This window comes from Uloborus diversus, chromosome 4, assembly GCF_026930045.1.
Source record: "Uloborus diversus isolate 005 chromosome 4, Udiv.v.3.1, whole genome shotgun sequence".
In the NCBI taxonomy this organism is placed as follows: domain Eukaryota; kingdom Metazoa; phylum Arthropoda; class Arachnida; order Araneae; family Uloboridae; genus Uloborus; species Uloborus diversus.
This window is the reverse complement of record NC_072734.1, coordinates 133176227-133197022: the sequence shown is the minus strand read 5'-3', so window position 1 is coordinate 133197022 and position 20796 is coordinate 133176227. Positions and strand designations below refer to the sequence as shown.

At 32.7% G+C, this 20796-nt stretch overlaps 2 protein-coding genes across 2 annotated transcripts in view; one reads left to right on the top strand and one right to left on the bottom strand.

Moving 5' to 3' along the window:
* Window positions 1–17978, top strand: part of LOC129220839 (golgin subfamily A member 3-like) — a 32269-nt gene extending 14291 nt beyond the window's left edge. Inside the window, exons 7-10 of the mRNA XM_054855270.1 lie at window positions 5974–6090; window positions 12079–12204; window positions 13048–13190; window positions 17636–17978. Of these exons, the coding sequence (XP_054711245.1) occupies window positions 5974–6090; window positions 12079–12204; window positions 13048–13190; window positions 17636–17729 (480 nt within the window). The 3' untranslated portion in view covers window positions 17730–17978. The remainder of the gene's footprint in view (window positions 1–5973; window positions 6091–12078; window positions 12205–13047; window positions 13191–17635) is intronic.
* LOC129221481 (uncharacterized) overlaps window positions 3689–20796 on the bottom strand; it is a 317098-nt gene continuing 299990 nt past the window's right edge. Inside the window, exon 5 of the mRNA XM_054855961.1 lies at window positions 3689–3699. The gene's annotated coding sequence lies outside the window, so the exon portion shown is untranslated. The remainder of the gene's footprint in view (window positions 3700–20796) is intronic.

Here is a 20796-nt window from a genome sequence, read left to right as displayed (position 1 = left end):
ATTCCATATTCCTTACCATCTGATATTTTAATTACTTATTTTTAAATCATGTCTATGATCAAATACATTCTTTGACTGAAAATTTTGTTTGAGAACACTTTTTTAAAATAAAACAAGGAAGAGCTTGCAGCAAATTTATCTTATTTCTGCATTTTCTTTTGCTGGTACTTGATATAGAGCTTGAAGGAAGAGAGGTAAAGGCGGCAGTTACATCTTTTTGCTCCGGCTTGGAAAAGTTCAAGATTCAGTACTAAGTTCTTGAACAATGACTCTAAAAGTAAATTGAGACCCACAGATGTGACGTTAATTGTTAAGTCATTGTTTTGGCACAGATTTCTAATGAGTTGTTTTAGTTAAGCTGTTAGAGTCATTTGTTTTTTAGTTTACAATAAATTTTTATTGGGCCAACAACTTTGGAAGAGGGGTGTGTTTTTCAATTACCTCAAGCATGCTTCCAGGGGTGCTAAGCAATAAGATTCGACCGATGGTTTAACAATTTAGCCATCGGTATCGGCGGCCGATGCTAACTTGCAGGAAACATCGGCCCATCGGCCTAAAAAGCATCGAAAAGCCGATGGAATTGGCCGATGTTTTTGAAAAATAAGGACCTTAGTTGTTTTACTTTTCAATACAAAGTAAAGGGAGTTATTGTTTTCTTATAAAATTGTTTACTTAAATTTCAGTATGAATTTCTATTTTAGTCACCCCTGAAAGAGTTCTTAATACTGCATTCAGGTATACCAAACATGTTAATTATTGCGTTGTTTCTTGCGGCTGGATGTACGTATCTCTCATAAGTCATAACTCAAAAATGGTAAGCTGTAGAAGGCTAAATTTTCGCATATGGGGTGTGCGTACGTTCCAGTTGTGCACTTCCCTTTTTTTGTTTTCGATCGGGTGTTCTAAAAAGCCTATTTACTCATTTTTTGTGGCTATTAACTACTTATTTCAATGGAAAACTAATATAGCGTCTCAGACTGACAATCATTTGGTGATATATTGCCGAATTGGAGACCATGGAAACAAATATGAGATGGCGAAACCGGTTTTGTTTCATTTTGTTAGATTCCCGCTAAACCGACGGTAATTTTTAATTTTTCGATATTTGTAACATTAATCACAGTAATGCAGTCTTTTCTGTATTGCTTCGGCGGAGCTACAAGTTTGGGGCCCGTCGAAATACCTTTTTGGGGTCCTATTTCTCTATCACAGAAGTTCTAAAACATTTATCATAACCATTTTTGTAACTCCAACGGTGTCCCAATGGTTATGGGTCTCTGACGCAATTGCAACATTTGCTAAATTTTAAATCCGCCACTGCACGTCAAAACAAACTCGGGTGCAAGTTTTAAAAGGGTTGTTTAAGTTAAAGGTTTTTCTGCTCAATGTTTATGATTGTTTTGAACTCTATTTTTACGACTATTTTTTGTATTTCCGAGTACACTTGCGTGCCCCTCCTCTCACTCCCTCAATTTCTGAAATTAAACTCTAGTTGTACTTCTTAGTTGTTTAAAACTAACACCATTCATAAAATTAGAGATTTTATTTTTCAAGCTTTATCTATTGTTTAGGAAGAATTTAGAGCATTAATGTAAGAAATTGATTAAAGACGTTTTGAATGGTGACATAATTCGGAAATCAAAGGGACTTTTGAATTTTTTCTTCAGAAGTGCTGAAGTAGATTCAGAAACTCTTCGGAGGCGTTGGGGGTAGTGGTTTTGTACTAAAAAAATGAGGCTGAAGTTGGGGCCGAAGTTTAATGTTGTGAGTTACTCCAAAACCAGAGGGTGATCCCCTTACCTACCCTCGTCGTTTCAAGCATTTCTTAAATATTTTGCGATTATTTATTTTGGTCAAGAAATGTCATTTTGCGTATTTCTTATACTTGTTTCAATGATCTTTCAAATCCCTGACAATCTTATCAATTTATTTCTGTTAGATTGTTTTGAGCAATCACGATTGCTTATTGTTCTCATTTGACAGTCCTTGACGTTACGCTGATTTTATTTCCCCCTCCCCCACCTCCCTCTGTCGCACTCCCGCCCACCGTCCTCCGCAGGCGCGGCTCCTCCGGTCCTGAGCAATGTCCCCCGAAATCCGCTTCTCCTGGTCGGTGGCGTCCATGTCCTACACACGCTCATACACACACACGCCTATGTCCATACACAAGTCTATGCACACACAAGCCTACACATGCACAAGCGCCTACACACACACGCACACAAAGAGACATACGCCTACATATGTTCACAGGTCTACGGACACACAAGCCTACACATGCATGCGCGCCTACACACACACACAACTATACACACGTAACCGCCCAAAAGAAGGGCAGGTTTGGGGGGAAAGGAGCAGTTTCTAGAAACAATAACTCCAATGAGTAGGGTCCTGTCGCAACTCGTGATTGCAAAAAACATAATTTGAATTAAAAATATTAGAACCTTGTTTGTTTCTTTTTAAATCAAATCTGCTTACTATGCGGTATAGGGGAGGGTGGGCCGCAATGAGACATTGTAAATTCAAATATAAATACAATTTTGACTGCTACCACCGCCTAGGAGGAGTAAACATAACCAAAATGCTTCCCCAGAATTCCTTGTTTTATGCTGTTCTATGCTTTTGTTTTGTAGAAAAAAATTTGTCACTGTTTGGACACACTGAAAGTTATTTGGATAATTTCTTTCATGTATCATAACATTGAAAAACTTCACCAATTAAGCTAAGTGTTGTAGTTTATGTTGTTACTGACACTTTAATCCTCTATTATTCAGCTATATTATTTTTTAACTCATGGTTTATTTTAATGATATGAAGCAGAAATCTTTATTTTGTTGTTTGGGCCACAATGAGACAAATTTTTTGGGCCACAATAACGCACCTCATTGTGGTCCAAGTAGCAATAAGCAAGTGTAAAATACTTACCTACTTCTTGTTTTAGTTTACTATAAAGAAATTTAACAATAGAAAATAGATTTGGTTTTAAAATATTTATATTTTAACTAATTATTACAAGTGACCCGGGACCTTAAAGAAGAGGATTTTGTCTTAGCTCAATTCCCTTTGAGTGGAAAAAGCTCAAGCCGGTATACTTTCTATAAATATGTATCTGTCATTACAAAGTGTTCTGATATTGAGGTAGAAATATAGTGCCTGAAGAGCGTTTTAACTCCTCTAAAAACAAATTCATTTATATAGATAATTGTTTTTTTTTTTACTTTTTTTTGCCAACGGCATCGGCCATCGGCCATCTTTGAACAATCGGCATCGGCCCATCGGCCAAAAAATGCCATCTGTCGAGTCCTACTAAGCAAGGGCACCCATATAGGGGGAAAGTGGGGGCTTAAGCCCCCCCCCCAATAAATTAGAACTTCCTTGCTTTTAGTTTTTTTTTTTTTTTTTGCAAAAATTTAAAAACATTTCTTCTCCAGCCATCAATGAATAACTCATTAAAAATGTCAAACTTTAATAATTTTAATCTGTACTGAAATTGATGTCTATGGGGGAAAATGTCCTGCTAAATGGTGGGGAAAATATCTGAGCCCCCCCCCTTTAAATTTTGCATATGAGTGCCCAAGGTCCTAAGCACTCCTTCCAAAGATTATATAAATAATGAGATATAAATGAGCAAAATATCAAATGTCTCTGAAACTATTCAGTGTTCTCAGAAAGAAGCAAGTCCTGCAGACCGGGTTTCAAAAAAGTTGGTTGCAATGCTTCAAAATATGCTCCGAACAGTGCTCCAAATCGTGGTTTTGTGTATGGCATGTCAACATATGAGGGAAGATTATGTCTACCAATGAAGAGATGATGACAAATACTGTCAGCCCTGCTTAATCGGGTAATGGATAAATAAAGACCCTACTTATATGAATAAAAGCTCTCGGAACCGAATATTTCCCCATAGATGCAATGTTAAAGATCCCCCCTTAATCAAATAAATTCCCCAGATAATCAAATAACATTAATCAGCTTTCGCAAACATTTTTATTCAAAAGTTTTTGAATAAATTAGAAATAAGTTAAGTAAAAACAATTGTTGACGTAAAAATTTAAAACAATATTATTTTGCCCTCAACTGGCTTGAAAAAACTTCTATTTTTCATCAAAACATATTCTCCATTCTATCTAATTTCTTTTGTCGTTGTCATTACAAAAAACAAACAGCGCTGTCGGTGATTAAATTAAATAACACAAAGAATTTTACTCATTTCAGACGACAATAAATTGAAAAATATTAAATGTAAAACATGTCAGACGAGAAGGGAGAAAAGGACTTAGACCCAAAAGACCTTGTAGGCAGCAATCTACTATTACAGAGTTATTTTTCAAAAAATATTGTACTGAAATTAGGTGCAAAGATAAACATTTCACAACCCAAGTTGAAAGTTAACTTTTTTATAATTTTCACTTGTACTATAATGTGTGAATAAATTAGTAAACAATTTTGTTGTTTACTTAGCTTATTTCTAAAATTTTTTACAAATAACATTATTTCCTTTAAATAGCTATTTATTTGTGATTATTATGTTTCAAGACAAGTGTTGTCAATTTAGAAAGGTAAAGAAAAGTTCCCTGCTTTATTGAATATCCCACTTAATCGAATAATATTTCTTGTAACCGACGATATTAGATTAAGCGGGGCCGGTAGTATTAAAAAATTATGAACTTTTTATTTTGAAATTATTGACAACTGTCCATTCTAATAGTGGTTAATTAAAGATATTTTTTTATGCTTGGTGTAGTTTTTATTTTGCTCATAAACTACTTAATTCTCCCCAAATTAGCAAATTAAATTAAAAAATGAGCAAGGTGCACAGCCTTGAGCAAAGTATTTTTTTTTTCTTTTTAATAAGTTAAAATTATAAAAAATAATGTTAGTATTTTTTAAAAAATATCATGGAATTAGTACCATGAAAATAAATAATAAATGAATAACTACTGAGCATTTATGCATAGCACTATTGTCTCCCTCATTTTAAGTGAGATGAAGGCATCAAAGATTAATAAATCAAAGTTGGAAAACAAATGCGTTTCTTTTATAATATCCAGTAAATGATTTGAGCTAATCAATATCTGTGAAATCAAAACCAAAATAGCATCAAAATTTAATCACAAAAATCAATGAAGGAGGAAAACACATGAAGGAGATTGACAAGTAATGACACTATTACTTCAAAAGGAATTCTCAAATCGACATTCTTAACATACATGATTTAATAACATTGAAAAACGGTTACTGATGTGTAATATTTTGATAACATTAAAAGATGGAATTGAAAAAAAGAAAATTAAAACTATTTTTTGAAATGTGGGGGGAAAAACAGATTTTTAAAAAACAAACAATTTTGCAAAAAGAAGTAAGTTTACCAAGAATACATAAACGAAACAGGGGAAGAAAATTCTGAGGTTGATATGGTTCATTTTAAGCCTTTTCTGTGGTCAAAAACAAAATTAGAGTTTTGGAGGGGGTTATATCCTTAAATCCACCTCCTTGGATACACCACTACTTGCATATATGAATGAAGTCTTAAAATTTCTTTAAAAGAGCTGATTTAAAAAACAGTGGGAAAAATTATTCTCAACAAAAATCGAGTACAAATGCGTCTAGGGCAAGTTTTATATGAAATACGTTCATAATTTATATTTTTCTTTTTTCATTAACTAACTAAAATGTTTTACTTGTTTCTGGAAATTGTATGAATTTTGTTTACATAGTACGTTTAGTAGTTTGATTTTTTATGGGAGGGGGGAGGGGGAGAGACCTCGAATCATTTCCCCGGGTGACACCTGTGCGAAGTATTCCACTGCTGTTACTTTTTAAGAGACATAAAGCTAGTAAATAGCACAGCAGATTAAATACCAGATTTTTTCACCAGAAACATTTCTTGTCCCAACAACAGATCATTTTATATTCTAAAATCAATTCTTCACACTGGTTCTCTGCTGAAGAAAAATACATTTTTTCCCCCAGGCATTGAGTTGGAGCTTGAAAGAAAAAACGAATGAAATAACTGCACTGAAGGAAAAGCAAGGTTTGATGGCAATGCGACATCAAGCAGAAGTTGATGGCTTGAAAAAAAGTTTGGAGGTATGATGTTCCTATGATGCTTTTGTATTATTATTTTCTTTGTTATGTCGTCAACTTTATTTATTTATTTCTAAAGCTGTACTAATACTTACCTCGAGATAAAGTGTTGAACTTTATTTGGAAAAATCTTTTTGTATTGTTTCTTGTATGGAAATTTTTGTATTAAAAAACTGTTTTTTGAGCTTTTTGTTCTAGGTTGCATAATACAAAACAAAAACCTTGGTACAAAAGTGCTGTCAACCTGTCAGTTTTTAAAGTACTAAAAGTACACGAAGTCTCCTTTTTTTAGTTATACGAAAAATTTAAATTTTAGTAGAATGCAATTTTTTGTTCTTACTTCTCACTTATCACATCTTCCGAAAAAACTTCCTACCATGGTAAAATACTTTGACTAATGTTATTACTGTCCAACCACGGATTGCATGGAATTTTCAAACATCCAGATAAGACGAATCTATGTGAATAAGGGGGAAAAGTAAAAATTTGATGCCAGGGTTCGTACGCCCTTGAAAAACCTTGAAAAGTGCTTGAAAAAAAAAGTTCATTTTCAAGTGCTTGAAAACCTTGAAAAAGTTTTAAAACCTTGAAAAAGTTTCTTAGTGCTTAAATTCTCTCAAAAATCAACGATTTGTGCTTAGAAGTTTTAAAAAAGTATTTCACCAATGCAATTTTCTGAACATGTGTTCAGTATGCAACATCGCGAAAAATTGCTTCCGTGTTTGGGATTTCAATCCTTTTGCATCTTGTAAATATTTTGATGTTTTTTACAACCGAAAGATATTTTGACATATGGTACCTTAGATTAGTTTACTTTTTGTTTAATTTCATTAATTAACAAAGAAATTAATTTGGAAACCATGACAACATTGAACTTAATCGGGTTTCGCGGAAAATTGCTCTGGTGTTTGAAATTTCAATCTTTTTGCATCCTGCAAATATTTAAATATTTTGGCTAATCAAATGTTAGTTTCGCATATGCTACCTTAGATTAGTATATTTTTTGTTTAATTTTAATAAAAAACAAATAAATTTATTTCATGGGAAACATGCCACGTCGAACGAGCTCAGACTTTGCGAAAAATTGCTTCTCGTGTTTGAAATTTCAATCTTTTTGCATCTTGCAAATATTTAAATATATTCACTAATCGGTTGTTATTTTCATATTTGCTACCGTAGATTAGCATATTTTATGTTTAATTTCAGTAAAATATAAGTTTATTTTATGGGAAACATGACAACATTAAACTTAATTCGCGAAAATTTGCTTCCCTTGTTTGAGATTTCAATCCTTTTGCATTTTGTAAATATTTTTATGTTTTTGGCAATTAGTAGTTATTTTGACACTGCTACATCAGATTAGCTTATTTTATTTTTTATTTTAATAACTAAAGAGTTAAAGAATTTATTACCTTGGTCTTATTCAATTATTTGCTTATTTATTCTCGCAATTTTGAATGATTATCTTTACCTAATTTTTGGTCATAACAGATTAAAAAAAAAAAATTAAATTTCAGCAGTTGAGCACCTAACAAATTAACTTAAAGTTTGTATTTTAAATATAAAGTTGATTTATATAATTTTATTTATAAGTACATCATTTTTTTATGTCTGCTAAAATAAATAAGGTCTATAACAGGGATGGTTGTGTTATCATTATTCATATGAAATCCAGTAGTGCTCGTTTTTATGCTTTTACCTCCCTATATCTCCAATTTCCCCTTTTCCTCAAATGTTCAAAATTACTATTTTATTAAGGTTGTGGGTACTTGGAGCTTACTGAAAGAGGCTTTAATCAGCAAAGGGGTAGATAGCTTAAGGAGGGTCATTCATCTTCATTTGGATTTAACAAATTGACCAGTACCAGCCTAGCTACGCCCAGTGCCTGTTGCTGATTGTCAACAGGCACTGAGCATGGTATTTCTATGCAGAATATTTTGACTTATAAACTATTTTATGAATTGTATGCATAGCAAAAGTTATTGTTGTACATATGTATATTCAAGTAATAGGGTCTTAGTTTTAAAAATTATTCCCCCCCCCCCCTCACCCCATTTTGCTCTTTGAAACTTTCAGGTAATTTTTTATGAACTCACAAATTACAATTACACCTGAATATTATTGCCTTTCTAAGTTTAAATTCTAATTTCAACAATAACCCATTTTTTTCCCCAAAATAAAACTACTTTTGTCATAATATATGTCAACTTCTTGTGAATCTTTTCAATTTCGAAATATGGCTCTATAAATCTGAACTTGCACATTTATTGTCTATTACAAGTTAATCAATGAAAGCTGAATAGGCTCAAGTTTGCATTCAGAGTATTTATCACTACTTAAGCTGCTTTTGTATATTTTGAGGTGTAGAGACTGAACTGTGGACTTTCATAAACTTTTCTTACTTCCTAATTTTTAAATTTACTCGAGGACAGTTGAAATGCCTTATTGGCTGAACAGCTAATAAATACATACGAATAATTGATTTGCATACTTATAAATGATTTGCAAACGTAATATTTTTAGAACTTAATCGTGCAAACTGAAATAACTTGCTGGGTAGTGTTTTGTCCTAACCGCCCTTCTATTGTAATAAACCACTGTATAGATATTGGAAATAAATGTTGAAATGGGGGGGGGGAGTGACTTAAAAAACTCCTCTCTGGCAATGCCATTGAACTTGGGTATTTTAGTTTCTTCCCATAAAAGTTAAAAGCACTTATGAAAGGTTTTTCTTTAAAGTATTAATTTGCTGATTCTAGAAAATATACAAACCTCTGACTGCTGCAAGCTTTGAAAAACCTCAAAATTAAACCTCTTGGTATCTGCTTCTCTTTATGACCAAACTTTTCAAACATTTTCAGAAAAACTTTCAACGCAGTAGATCTTTCATCAAAGCGTCTCTCGTTGTAGAAAAAGCAATTTTGTTTCCCTATACTTTTTTGTATTATTGCCTTATTTCTATGTGTTTGTAGTAAATGAAATCTGCATACAATATTTTTAGTACAAATTTATGATATTGCCTTGAAAACAAAATTTTTTACCTTGAAAAGTACTTGAAAAGTGCTTGAATTTTTTTCTGCCTAAAGGGTATGAACCCTGGATGCGCATGTTCTGCTCATTTGAGTGAGACTGCTTCTGCAAAAGCTGACATCGGTAAAAAATAATAGATTTGTCCATTTCCGGCTGTAAAACGGATGTCTTTCCATACAGGTCAGACAGTAGCCTAATTTTGAAAGTTTAGTGTATAAAAAAATATTCGAAAAAATAAAAAAGAAATGAAAGAACTTCTATTTTTTCAAATGTTCCCTTCTTTCCTTCAGTGATGCAGTGTGATGATTACAGGATGCCTTCGTGCCACCTTTTGTAATGTTATACTTATTTGAATAATAATTTGGGTGCAAGTATGTAAACAAGACTTAGTTTTGAAAAGTGTCTGTAGAAATCAAGCAGAATTTTCTCGTGCTCTGAAGATGTAGAGAGAGATAAACATGAAATAGATATGTGTATCTTTTTGTTTTCTTGATAAAGTATTTGAAAATGATTCCGATATATATAATGTAACTTCAAATTCATAATATATCAAAAATCCACAAACCCTGCCCTGTTTTTTTTAAATTTTATTATTTACTAACGGTACCTGCACGGCTTTGCCCGTAGTAGAAAATTTAAAGGTCATTTGGTTCGCCTGTATATTTACAAATAATGGATGACGAATTTCTCGACAATTTGCTATGTTCATTTGATCGCCCATGTTACGGTTCCTCATTATGATAATCTGGTAATTTACTCTTCCACGTTATGATAATTTGTTCGGTAAAATGTTCTTAAAATTGGAATAGAAAAAGAACAAAATCAAATTTTCAAAAAATCACTTCGAAGTGCTCACCCCTATGTTACAAACTTTGTGCCAAATTTCCTGAAAATCGGCCGTAAGGTCTAGGGGCAATGCACGTAACAGACATACAGAGATCCAGAGGCATAGACTTTCAGCTTTATTATTAATAAAGATTTTGTATTATATTTTTCTTTCTTTTAAATATTTTGGGCAAAGTTTCTTTTTCAGAAAAAAAAGTTACACTTTTTCTGAAGACGTATTCTTCAGGGGAATCAGCATTGCAGCCTTAATTATTGAGTGAATGGGGGGAGGGTCAGAAGGGTCTTAAGGCCCCACAGAGAGACAGCAGGTGAACTGGAAGCAGAAACAGAGCACTTCAACTTGTGGCAGGTCGGATCAGCGAGAGTGCGCAAACAATAAAGTTTTTACTGCTTGCAGGTATCTTTCTCATTGTACCTACTGAAAAATTAAGTTTTCTGTTTCTGCTTCCAGTTCATCTGCAATCTTATCATGGCATAACTATTCTCTCATTAGCCAAAACAACTGAATGCTAGAAAACCGGCAATACTTTTTTTATTTTAAGTGTACTTCTATCAAACCACAGATGGTTTAAAATTGCTTATAGTATGCCTAACAAGTTTCTGTGGATTTACACCTGAAACCCCATTTCCGGGGAATAATTTAAAGTCCTTGATCCCTAGATCAATGGTATCTCTAATTCTAAAGTTTTGTGCATGCTTATGTATCACAGGATATATATGTGTGTATATATATATATATATATATATATATATATATATATATATATATATATATATATATAAGCAAGCCAAATTCCAAATATTAAACAAATTATATAAAAATGATGATAAAAAGGAAAATTGCAAATAGATATTAAATAGGAAAAGATAAAGTATGAATCCAGAGCTCATCAGCCGTGGAGGATTCATTAAATATGGTCAAAAGACCAAAATTTTTTAACTATGAACTAAAAGAGAATGTTTAAGCTTCAGTACATGCAATATAGAGTAACATTGGGCAAATGCACCACATGCTAAACTATGAACAATAAACAAGAGCTCAAACCTAAAACTAAAAGTAAGAGGTTTCGCCTCACCTAATTAGGAAAACAAGTTCCGATAATCCACGGGACAGTACCTGCCAATAACAAAATTATTTTACCTTGAGATCCATTTATAAAAAACCATTTCGATGTTCAACATGACAGAATTCTTTCCAGTTATCAACATAAAAGTAAAAAAAACAAATCCATATCCAAAGCACTCCATAAACATGCTAGTCGTCCGTTGCGCATCTATGGGATTTTGCTGTGGTCTTTTCAATATTTTTCACTTTTATTATATATATATATATATATATATATATATATATATATATATATATATTTCACTTTTATTATTATATATATATATATATATATATATATATATATATATATGTAATTAAAACTTGAAGTGAAATATTCTACATTTATACAGTGCAAATGCAGCTAAAGTATTAAAGTATACATATACTATAGAATTTAATGTCGTACTTCTAGGTAGCATAATGACAAGTGTACTAACCAACAACAAGAAACCCCAAAAGAATATTAACAATGTTAATTGAAAACTGTGTAAATAGAAAAAGTTGAACAATATGAACATTAAGATAATTAATGGAATGGGCAGTAACTGCCAACTGCTCCAGCTCTTTGGTAACCGTAGCAGTCACTGCCAATTCTATTAATTTATCTTAATGTTCATATTGTTCAACTTTTCCTATTTACATGGTTTTCAATTTACATTGTTAATATTCGTTTGAGTTTCTTGTTGTTTAGTACACTTGCCATTGTGCTACCTATGAGTTAGACATTAAATTGTATAATGTATATATATATATTTAGTTTAGCTCACCCCTCCTAGGACCCTCAGTTTCTATCCATGTTATGGATCTTAGTTTGTTAATGTTCATTCAGCAGTTGTATAAACCTCCTCCCACCCCATAAAAATTCTTGTTGTCCCCCCTAATGTTCATTAGAGTAGAATATTTACATAAGTTTTACTTTCTTCATTTACAGTTTAACAAATAATTGCACTGTTTTGACTTTCAGCAGTTGGTGCGTAGTATTAATCTAATACTTTTTTCTCTTTCAGTCACTAGAAATGGAGCTAGAAAGTATCAAAATAGAGCTTAGTAAAACCAGGGAAGAAAAATTCAACTATCAATCAAAGGTTATTGAGCTGAGGAAAGCCTTGAAATCCAAGTTAACTGAGTTGGAGGTACCTTATTTTATATTTTAACAGGTATTTTTAATCAGTGCTGTAGTTGGAATTGAATGGGGGAGGGAAGGATCCTGTTCCTCGAATTATTTGCTTTGTTGTTGTAAAAATAATGGAAATTTTAATGTGAATTGGTTTCAAATTACCTTTGAAGAAAATATACTGTTTTTTAACTTAAAGCTGACTGAGTACCTAAACTGGCCTTTTTATTTATTTTTTAACGTAATAAAAATCTGCCTACCATGACACCTACCTACCATATAAAATGATAAGTTCCTGCCAAGTTTTTTTTTCTTTTTTTTTTCAACTACAACATTGATTTTAATTGGGATAATTGCATAACCCGTTAAAACTAATGAAGTACAATGTATCTTATCTGCACAGCTTAGGACCAAAGACTTTGCAAATTATATGATTTTGCGGATAATAAAGAAAACTTTTTTTGTTCAAATAATGTTTTAAAATTTTATTCAATGTACTACACTATTAAAATCTTTCATTTTAAAAAGGATTTTTTTTTAATACAATGTTTTCCAAAATTGTTTTATTTTCGATGTGAAGTATTCTTGCAGGTGACAACTAAAGTTTTCCAATTTCCCTGTACATTGAGTAAAATGTTTTGATGTTTCTATAATGTTTGTTGTAGTTTATTGCTTCAGGAGTCGAATTTGCCAGCATGACCAGTTTTAATTTATTTCCAGTTTAGAAAGAAACTTCTCAAGTTCTCTCCCAAAACTGCTCTCACTTTTTCATTTACCAAATAAATCTTTCTGGTTCCCATTGATTCTTAGGGGTGGGGGGTCTCTGTATGTTGGATGATAATGCTTAGTATTCTCTTTGTAGGCAAAAGGTATTCTCAGAGTTGAGAATAAGACATCTGGCAACGGACCTGTTCTTCACTTGAATATTCCGGATCCCGAAGTATCATTTGATGAAGCTTACATTAATAACCTTCTTCAGAAAAGCATGCAGTTGTCTGAGAGCAGGTGATTTTTTTTTAATGATCTCTTTATACAGTGTTCATAAACACTTAAGAACTGAGAGTCTGAAAGAGGGGAACTATCCTAGTTATTCTTAAATGATCGATGTGTCTTAGCACATTCTTTCTGCACACTTCAATTTTGAAATCCAATCATTTTTCCCACATTTTGGTAAGCAAGAATGGAGTTACTGGTATGGATGCATGTTTTCTTCCACTCGATCGTGTTTGGCGACTGAGCTGATATTTTATGCCGCACCTTTTTTCATCATGACCCCTTTGTCATAAAGTGTCACAATTCACCTTGCCCTTTTCTCTCCCCTTATGGCATGCCATCATATATTACATTTATTATTACTAGTGATGTGGATCGGGTAAATACCCAGCGGGTAGGTAAATATTTTTTGGGTATTTACCCGGGTATTTACCCAAGGCCTGGATAAATACCCAAAAACTGGGTATTTTACAAAAATTGCAAAAAAGTGAATGGGATTTTTTTTAAAAATCTAAATATGAAATAATTGGTAAAACTGATATATACATGTATGTATTACACAGTTTATAATATTTTTTTATTGAAAGACTTGATGAAATCATGAAAGAAACATATGGTGAACCAAAGAATCTCTCTTTTCAATGTCATAATTGGAGAAGTATAAGCAACTCATTATGAATTTCAGGATTTCAAAATCACAATCTAGGTTAGTCATATCATAAATGAAAAAAAGGAAGTATGAGGGATGTTTGGAAGAATAAACTGAGAAGTTATTAAGACTATCGTGTTATTTATTTTATTGATATTTAAGTGATAACATGGAAAATATAGAAACAGTTTTCACATTAATAAGCAAAAAAAAAATCAAAATATTCTTTTCTGTTGCCTTGCTCATTTGCATTTGCTCCCCTGTAGGGTGGGACGGTAAATATTTTTTTGGGTATTTATCCGAAGGCAGGGTAAATCCCCTAGTAATTGCGCATTTTGCAAAAAAAATTTAGGTGGTATTAAAAGGTGACTATTTTCTTTTTTAAACATAAACCCTAAAATAAAAGATTAAAAATTTTAAATGCTTATGTATATTATGTGTGTGTATATATATGTGTGTGTGTGTGTGATACAGAATACACCTGAACAATTGAACTAAGTTCGGAGGAAATTTCTGCATAAGATATAGGTAAATAAATAGTAATAATAAATTGAGCGACATTTCGTTACATTTTGATGTCATGCAGGGACATATTACTGGGTTATAAAAGACTAGGACCAGTCTAGGACCTTTTTTTGTAACCAGTTAACCTTTTTACTTTTTGTAGAATGGCTTTTATATCTGAAATTTGGCTATCAACATTGATTAGGCATATCCAACATATTTAATGTGAATATTATATTAGATTGCTAAGCTGTTTCACACAATAATTCTTTAAATATGTGATCAAAATACAATTTTTGGGCAAAAATTTATTGTTTTGTATATTGTTGGTTGTATATATACATAATGGAATACATACAGAAAAGTATTTTAGTTGAATATAAATTTTTGAAATAAATACCCGGGTATTTACCCATTTTGGGTATTTACCCGGGTATATACCCTAGGTATTTACCCCTAAAAATAAATACCCGGGTATTTTACATCACTAATTATTACAAAAAATGCTTAATGTCACACCTCCAAAGCAACCCAAAGCTAAGGCGGACCCTTTGTCAGTTTGTTTACTGCCCCCCTCCCCCATAAAACTGATAATATTCACACTACGATTTCGACCCGGGCCCCAAATATGATCAAGCCCCCAGTTTCCGATCAGGCTGGCACATCCTGTTGTCGACCCTGCATGCCTCTTGTTACTCCCTCCCTCCTGCCTTGTCAACAATTCACAATTTTGTGCCCCCCCCCCCCCCTCCCCTATAAACACGTAGTATCATTTTTCAAGGAGCCTTTAGGGTGTTTTTGTCTTTACAAACATCCAGTAATTTCAGATTGCCTGTGCCGTATTGAATTAAAACCTTTATTCAAAATGATCCTTTGCTGCACAGCCAATATTGTTTTAAAAGAAATAATGGGAAAGCACCTACTTTCATTTCTGCATGGGTGGTTTTCCTTGTTATAACTCTCACTGGTGGTGTTCAGGCGTTTTCGGAACATATAAATCAGTGACGTACAATGTCTCCCTTATTGTATGATTTTCAAAGTGTTGAGCGTGCAGCACGCGCTCAATGCTGTGGAGTATTGAGTTTGTCACAGAGGCAGGGGTGGCAAATAGGGGGGGTCGAGAGAGGGCGGTCGCACCCCCAAAGTTGTCAAGAAGAATGATAAAAAATGAGCAAATTCAATTTACGTAAATCACAAATCAATGCTCAAGAAAAACAATCTGGCTGGTACTCCATAATGGTTGATGAAACTCGACACATTTTCAGACAGAGCAAGTTTTTCCGTTTTTTGAATTAGTGTTAGAAATTCAAGCCTTTACCGGCCTTTTCAGAACAGAAAAAACTGAAGAATCATGGTTGATTTTATCTCAAGACTTAATTTCCTCATGTAAGCTAAATATCTCGTTCTTGTGTGCTCTGTGTAACGATGGTTATGAGAGGTCCGTGCAGTTGTGTGGCTGCATGATTTTCACAAGAAAATGCCTTGGTATTTTAAATTGATTGTTACGCTCATATTTTAAAAAGTGTGACTATTTAATGTATGTTCATTACTTTCTTCTGTTAGAAACACATTTCAGCTGCTCAATGCATAGTATGCTTTCATAGATACTCTTTAAAAATACATACTATTTTTGAAAAAAAAATCTCATATCAAAAAATACCTTTTTAGGATGCTCCTTAACTATACAATCTCTCCCCCATATCATGATTACTTGCTGTTCGTCAATATGAGTCTTGTTCCATACTAAGCTAATTCATATTTAAAAAAACTCGACCCCCCCCCCCCCCCCCCCCCCGAGTGAAATGCTGAAATGCGGCCCCTGCACAGAGGATTACTAGAAACCCCATTTGTAAATGATGTGGAAATTGTAGTTACTTTCTGTTACGTCAACGTACAGCAAAAACTACCGCATGAAATCGAACGAAATTTGGTACATATATGTGCCCCTATGTGAACTTGTGCCCATTGGTTTTTGGCGCGAATTCATTCAAGGGGGGTGGAGCAATGGGATGTTTTTTGAGTTACGCCTGATTGCTATTCCTCAGGAAGTAACTGGCGGAATCAAACAAAATTTTGTCCATATGTTGCCATAACAGGAACAGGTGCTGATTCTATTTTGGTGTCAATAACTCAAACGGGGGTTGAGCTATAGAACGTTTTTTGTCGTCAATTGTGACTGCTGTATCTCAAGAAATAATGAACGGAATGAAAGAAAAATTTATCGGCAAGTAGCCCTTAGTGGGTATAAAAGCTGATTTTATTTTGGTGTCAACAGCTAAAAAGGGGCTAGCGCAATCGCTCGTTCTTTTTTTCCATTGTGAGTGCCCTATCTCAAGAAGTAATGCTACGTTCTGGTTGAAATTTGGAACATATGTGAATCCATATGCAAACAGGCTTTGGTTCAATTTTGGCGCCAATCACGCCAAGAGGTGTTGATTTATTTTTATTATCATTATTTTTTTAGTGAATAAAAATAGCTTTATTAATGCAACAATAAGAAAGATAAATCGTAATAGATTGTCGTCTGCGTATTTCTCGTGATTTTAATTGTATGGAAATGATCGGAAATATTATCTCAATGATTTAAAATTTTTAACTGTTGCCATCTTATGTTTGTTAACAAATAAAATATTTGTAATTAATTCAAGCAAGGCTTTTAAAATAACTTTCAATTTTCGCTCTTTGCTTTGCTTTTGCAATAATTCAGACATTGGGATGGTCGTCAAGTTTTTGCATGTGTCATTTTGTTTTTGTTAGGAATATTGCTTCCTTGTCAAGCATGGGGAGGGATCAGAAAAAGGAAAAATATAGAAGAAAGTTTCGTGATGGCCACAACATACTAGTTTTATTTGGAACAGTGCCGCCATGAAATTGGATTTTCGTTTACCATTTTTCTTCCTGGAAATGTTTCCGGGTTTAATTGAAAGTTACGAAGAACCCTTACTAATTTTTATTGCACTAACTATTAAGTTTGTTGACACACTTGAAACTTGCTTCAAGTGAGCAATTTTAATTTTTTTTCCAATTTGTTCTGATGTTCCTTGGTCTGATTAAACGGATTTGTGGTCCCAATAAGCACATAATAATAGGCTTGTATTTTGATATTTGTTTTGGTTCTTTAAGATTTGATCCAAATAAGTGACTAGTTCGATTAACTGGTGGTCCAATTAAGCGGATTCCACTGTACTAGTTTTACAATAATATTCAAGTTATTCTTTTTAGTTGGTCGTGGTTTTTATGATGATGGTTTTTTGTCATTGTACCAAATGTGAGTTTAATAATTCTTTTAATCATTATGTTTTAGGCCTCTCAACAATTTACAAGAATGCCTTGATTCTTTGAAAAAAGAAATGGTAGAGCTTCAGAAGAAGATTATTGACAGTGCCGATTTATCATAACCAAATTTTTGTTTTATAAAAAGTATTTTATTACTACAATTGATATATTTGTGATACTGCCTTATTTGAAAGAAAGCTTTATGGACTTCAAGAATGACAATAGTCTTAATGTTGTAGTCTTCCATTTAGTATTAACTTTTAATTACTTCATATGTGTTACCTATTTATATCAAGTCATTGTTAAAAAATTGTTGCTGTTGAATGTTTATTTTAAAATTTTACTTTGACAGTCACTGTTTCAGTAGAAAACTTTGCCTCAATGATTAGCGATGTACTATTTTTAAAATAACGGGGGGGGGGGGGGATTTTATATTTTAAATGGTGCTTTTAAATATCCCTACCAAAACATCTATTTAGAGATTTAATTTTTTAGATTTCTTATGTCTTTAGTTGAAATTCTTATGAAAACAATAATTTAAAGCAAATTATACAAGCTAAAACGATTGTAAGACCTATCAAAATCTTGAATATTCTTCCCATTCAGCATTTTTTATGTATTTGATCCATAAAGATTTCGATTATTCTGTGGAATATTATTCTTGTATTTAAATAATGGTGTTAATAACCTTGAGTTTTAAGATATTTTTAGAGTCAAGGACAAATGTTTACATTAAAATTACATACTATTTTGCTTTAGCTTTATCTTACCAGCATCTCTAACTTTTTTTTTTTTTGGTGAAAGATAAGTCTTCTATTTCACTTAAGGTTGGTTTGAACTGAAAGTTTTAAAAAAATTTCAATGTTTTATCATTGATTGTTTGCTCTTCTCTCACCTTGCATGTTTTCCAATTGTTAGGTCTAGCATTAAAAGTAGGGTATGATAGAACAAAATGAGCTAGTGAAAAGAAAACTAGCTGACTTACAGTTTAAAATTCCTCATGAGTTAGAGTGTTTTAACTTTCACAAAATTTTTTATACTTCCTCTGCAAAGTTGATTGAAACTTTTTATGGCTAATTCCTAAATTTAGTAAGACTCCAATCACTGTTTAAGCCATCCACAAAGCGCATCTGTTACGGGTCTCTTAAACAAGTTGCATCAAGGTTCATCTGCATCTTTCCCAGGGCATGATTAACACATGGTGAAGAATAAGTATTGTTCAATTTTCAGTCTGCATTTGGGGTTTCTGTTCTGTCTCAAAGCCCTCCTGTGTCACATACCTATATTGCCACCTGTGGTTAAATAATAATTTAACAATGGTTTTTAATAAATAATAACAAAGTGCTTAAGTAGTAAATATATTATTTTATTTGCAACAGATCAAATAAACATCAATTTGTGATGGAGACAAGATTGTCTAAGGTCTGCTGCTCCTGAGGCTCATACATATATTACGCCCTGGTCTTGCCATCTGCTCTGTGCTTTGTCAAATTATATGATCAATTAGCAACTAAAAGGAAATAGCTACGTGACTCTAATTAAACGTGTTCATTGTATGAAATTGCAAATCATTGCATGCCCTAAGGAAGCCAAAATTTATTTTCTTGGAAGGAGGGGGGGGGGGGGATCATAAAAGTCCTTAATCTACGGAAACTACTGCATTAGAATTTGCCCCTTTGCTCTGCCACAAATTGCATTTTATCAAGGTACATGGCTGTTGTTTACCATAAGGTTAACAGCTGAAGGCTTTTTAAGTTGATTATGTATTACTTGAGGGAAACTTATTAATTTGTTTTAAAAATTTTAAGAATTTGATGAAACTAAAAAAAAATGCCAATCAGCAAAAGTACAACTCAAACATACAGATGTTTCAGGGTATGAGATTTTCTCTTCGTTTGTACAGAAAAAAAAAATCATAAAATTAAACTTTAGAATAATAATGTTTCTGCTTGGTTTAACAATATCTTTGAATCAACTGCAGTAACTCATAATAATGAAAAATTTACATAAGTTCTTGCATATTTCTTAAAAAATCTCAAATTTTAGTGATTGTAGACAATGCTATTTTTGTGTTGTCTACTATTTTAACTAAGACAGTGCTGTTTTGGGGTTCAACTATTAAGACTTGGACATAATTATGCAGGTATTGTTTATCAATTTTTGTTAAAGCTACAAATGGTATGACTAAAACCCTTACATTAGGTTCATTTTAAATAGCCATTTCGATCAAATGGGAGGAAGAGCATGTTCTGCACTTGATGCACAAGTAGATTGCAGATTGATGTGAAGGAAGCATATCTATTGACTAAACATTTTATGTAATCATTTATTGGGCAACAGCTTTATGTTACTATCCTTGTTTAAACTTCATTGTGACAATCCTTGATTGAATTGATTTTTTTTTTTTCCGTTATAAAGTGTATTTAGGGAGACTTTTCTGGTTACTAAGTGGCTACATCAGGGGCTTTAGTCTCTGCCCAGTGCATGAAATTCTCTGCGTGCAAAACCCTGCTCTGAATGAGCAAAATCATTTTTGTGCAGATATTTTCTTATGGAAATTTTTTCATGCTAAGCAGAGACTTACACCCTAGGTCCAAAATCAAACATTCAAATGTTTGAATCTACTCAGATCACATGAGAAAGTGTTCAGTGCAATAATTGTTGTTTAATTCTGCCCAAGTGATGTGCAGTCTGCCCAAGCAAACCAAACATTAGAGTAAAAATGAGTTAATTGCAAAATGAACGCAAAAAATGCTGCTTGGTATATGCTCCTTTAAACCTTTTTAGAAAATAATAGCAGTAAAAAAATACGTTTTTCATTAAAAAAAATTGTTTGATATTTTTTTTTCCTTTCCTAATTTGAATTGTTGCTGCTTGAAAATCAGTGAAAACTGAAATGACCCAAAACACTTGAAGAATGCCTGGATTTCAGTGACTAACTGATCCCGTCTAGCTGTGAATCAAATACAGACTATCATTTATGTTTTTTCCATTAAATTATATCCTATTGATAAATAAATTGTAACAAAAAGTAAACATTTATTTCTCTCATCCATATGTTTTCATTTTCAACATAAAGCTATTCTTCATCAGTGATGTGCAGTCTGCCCAAGCAAACCAAGCCTGCTTGAATTGGCGCCATAAAACGCTCGTGTTTGCCAGTCTCCTCTCACTGGGTAGAAGCTAGGG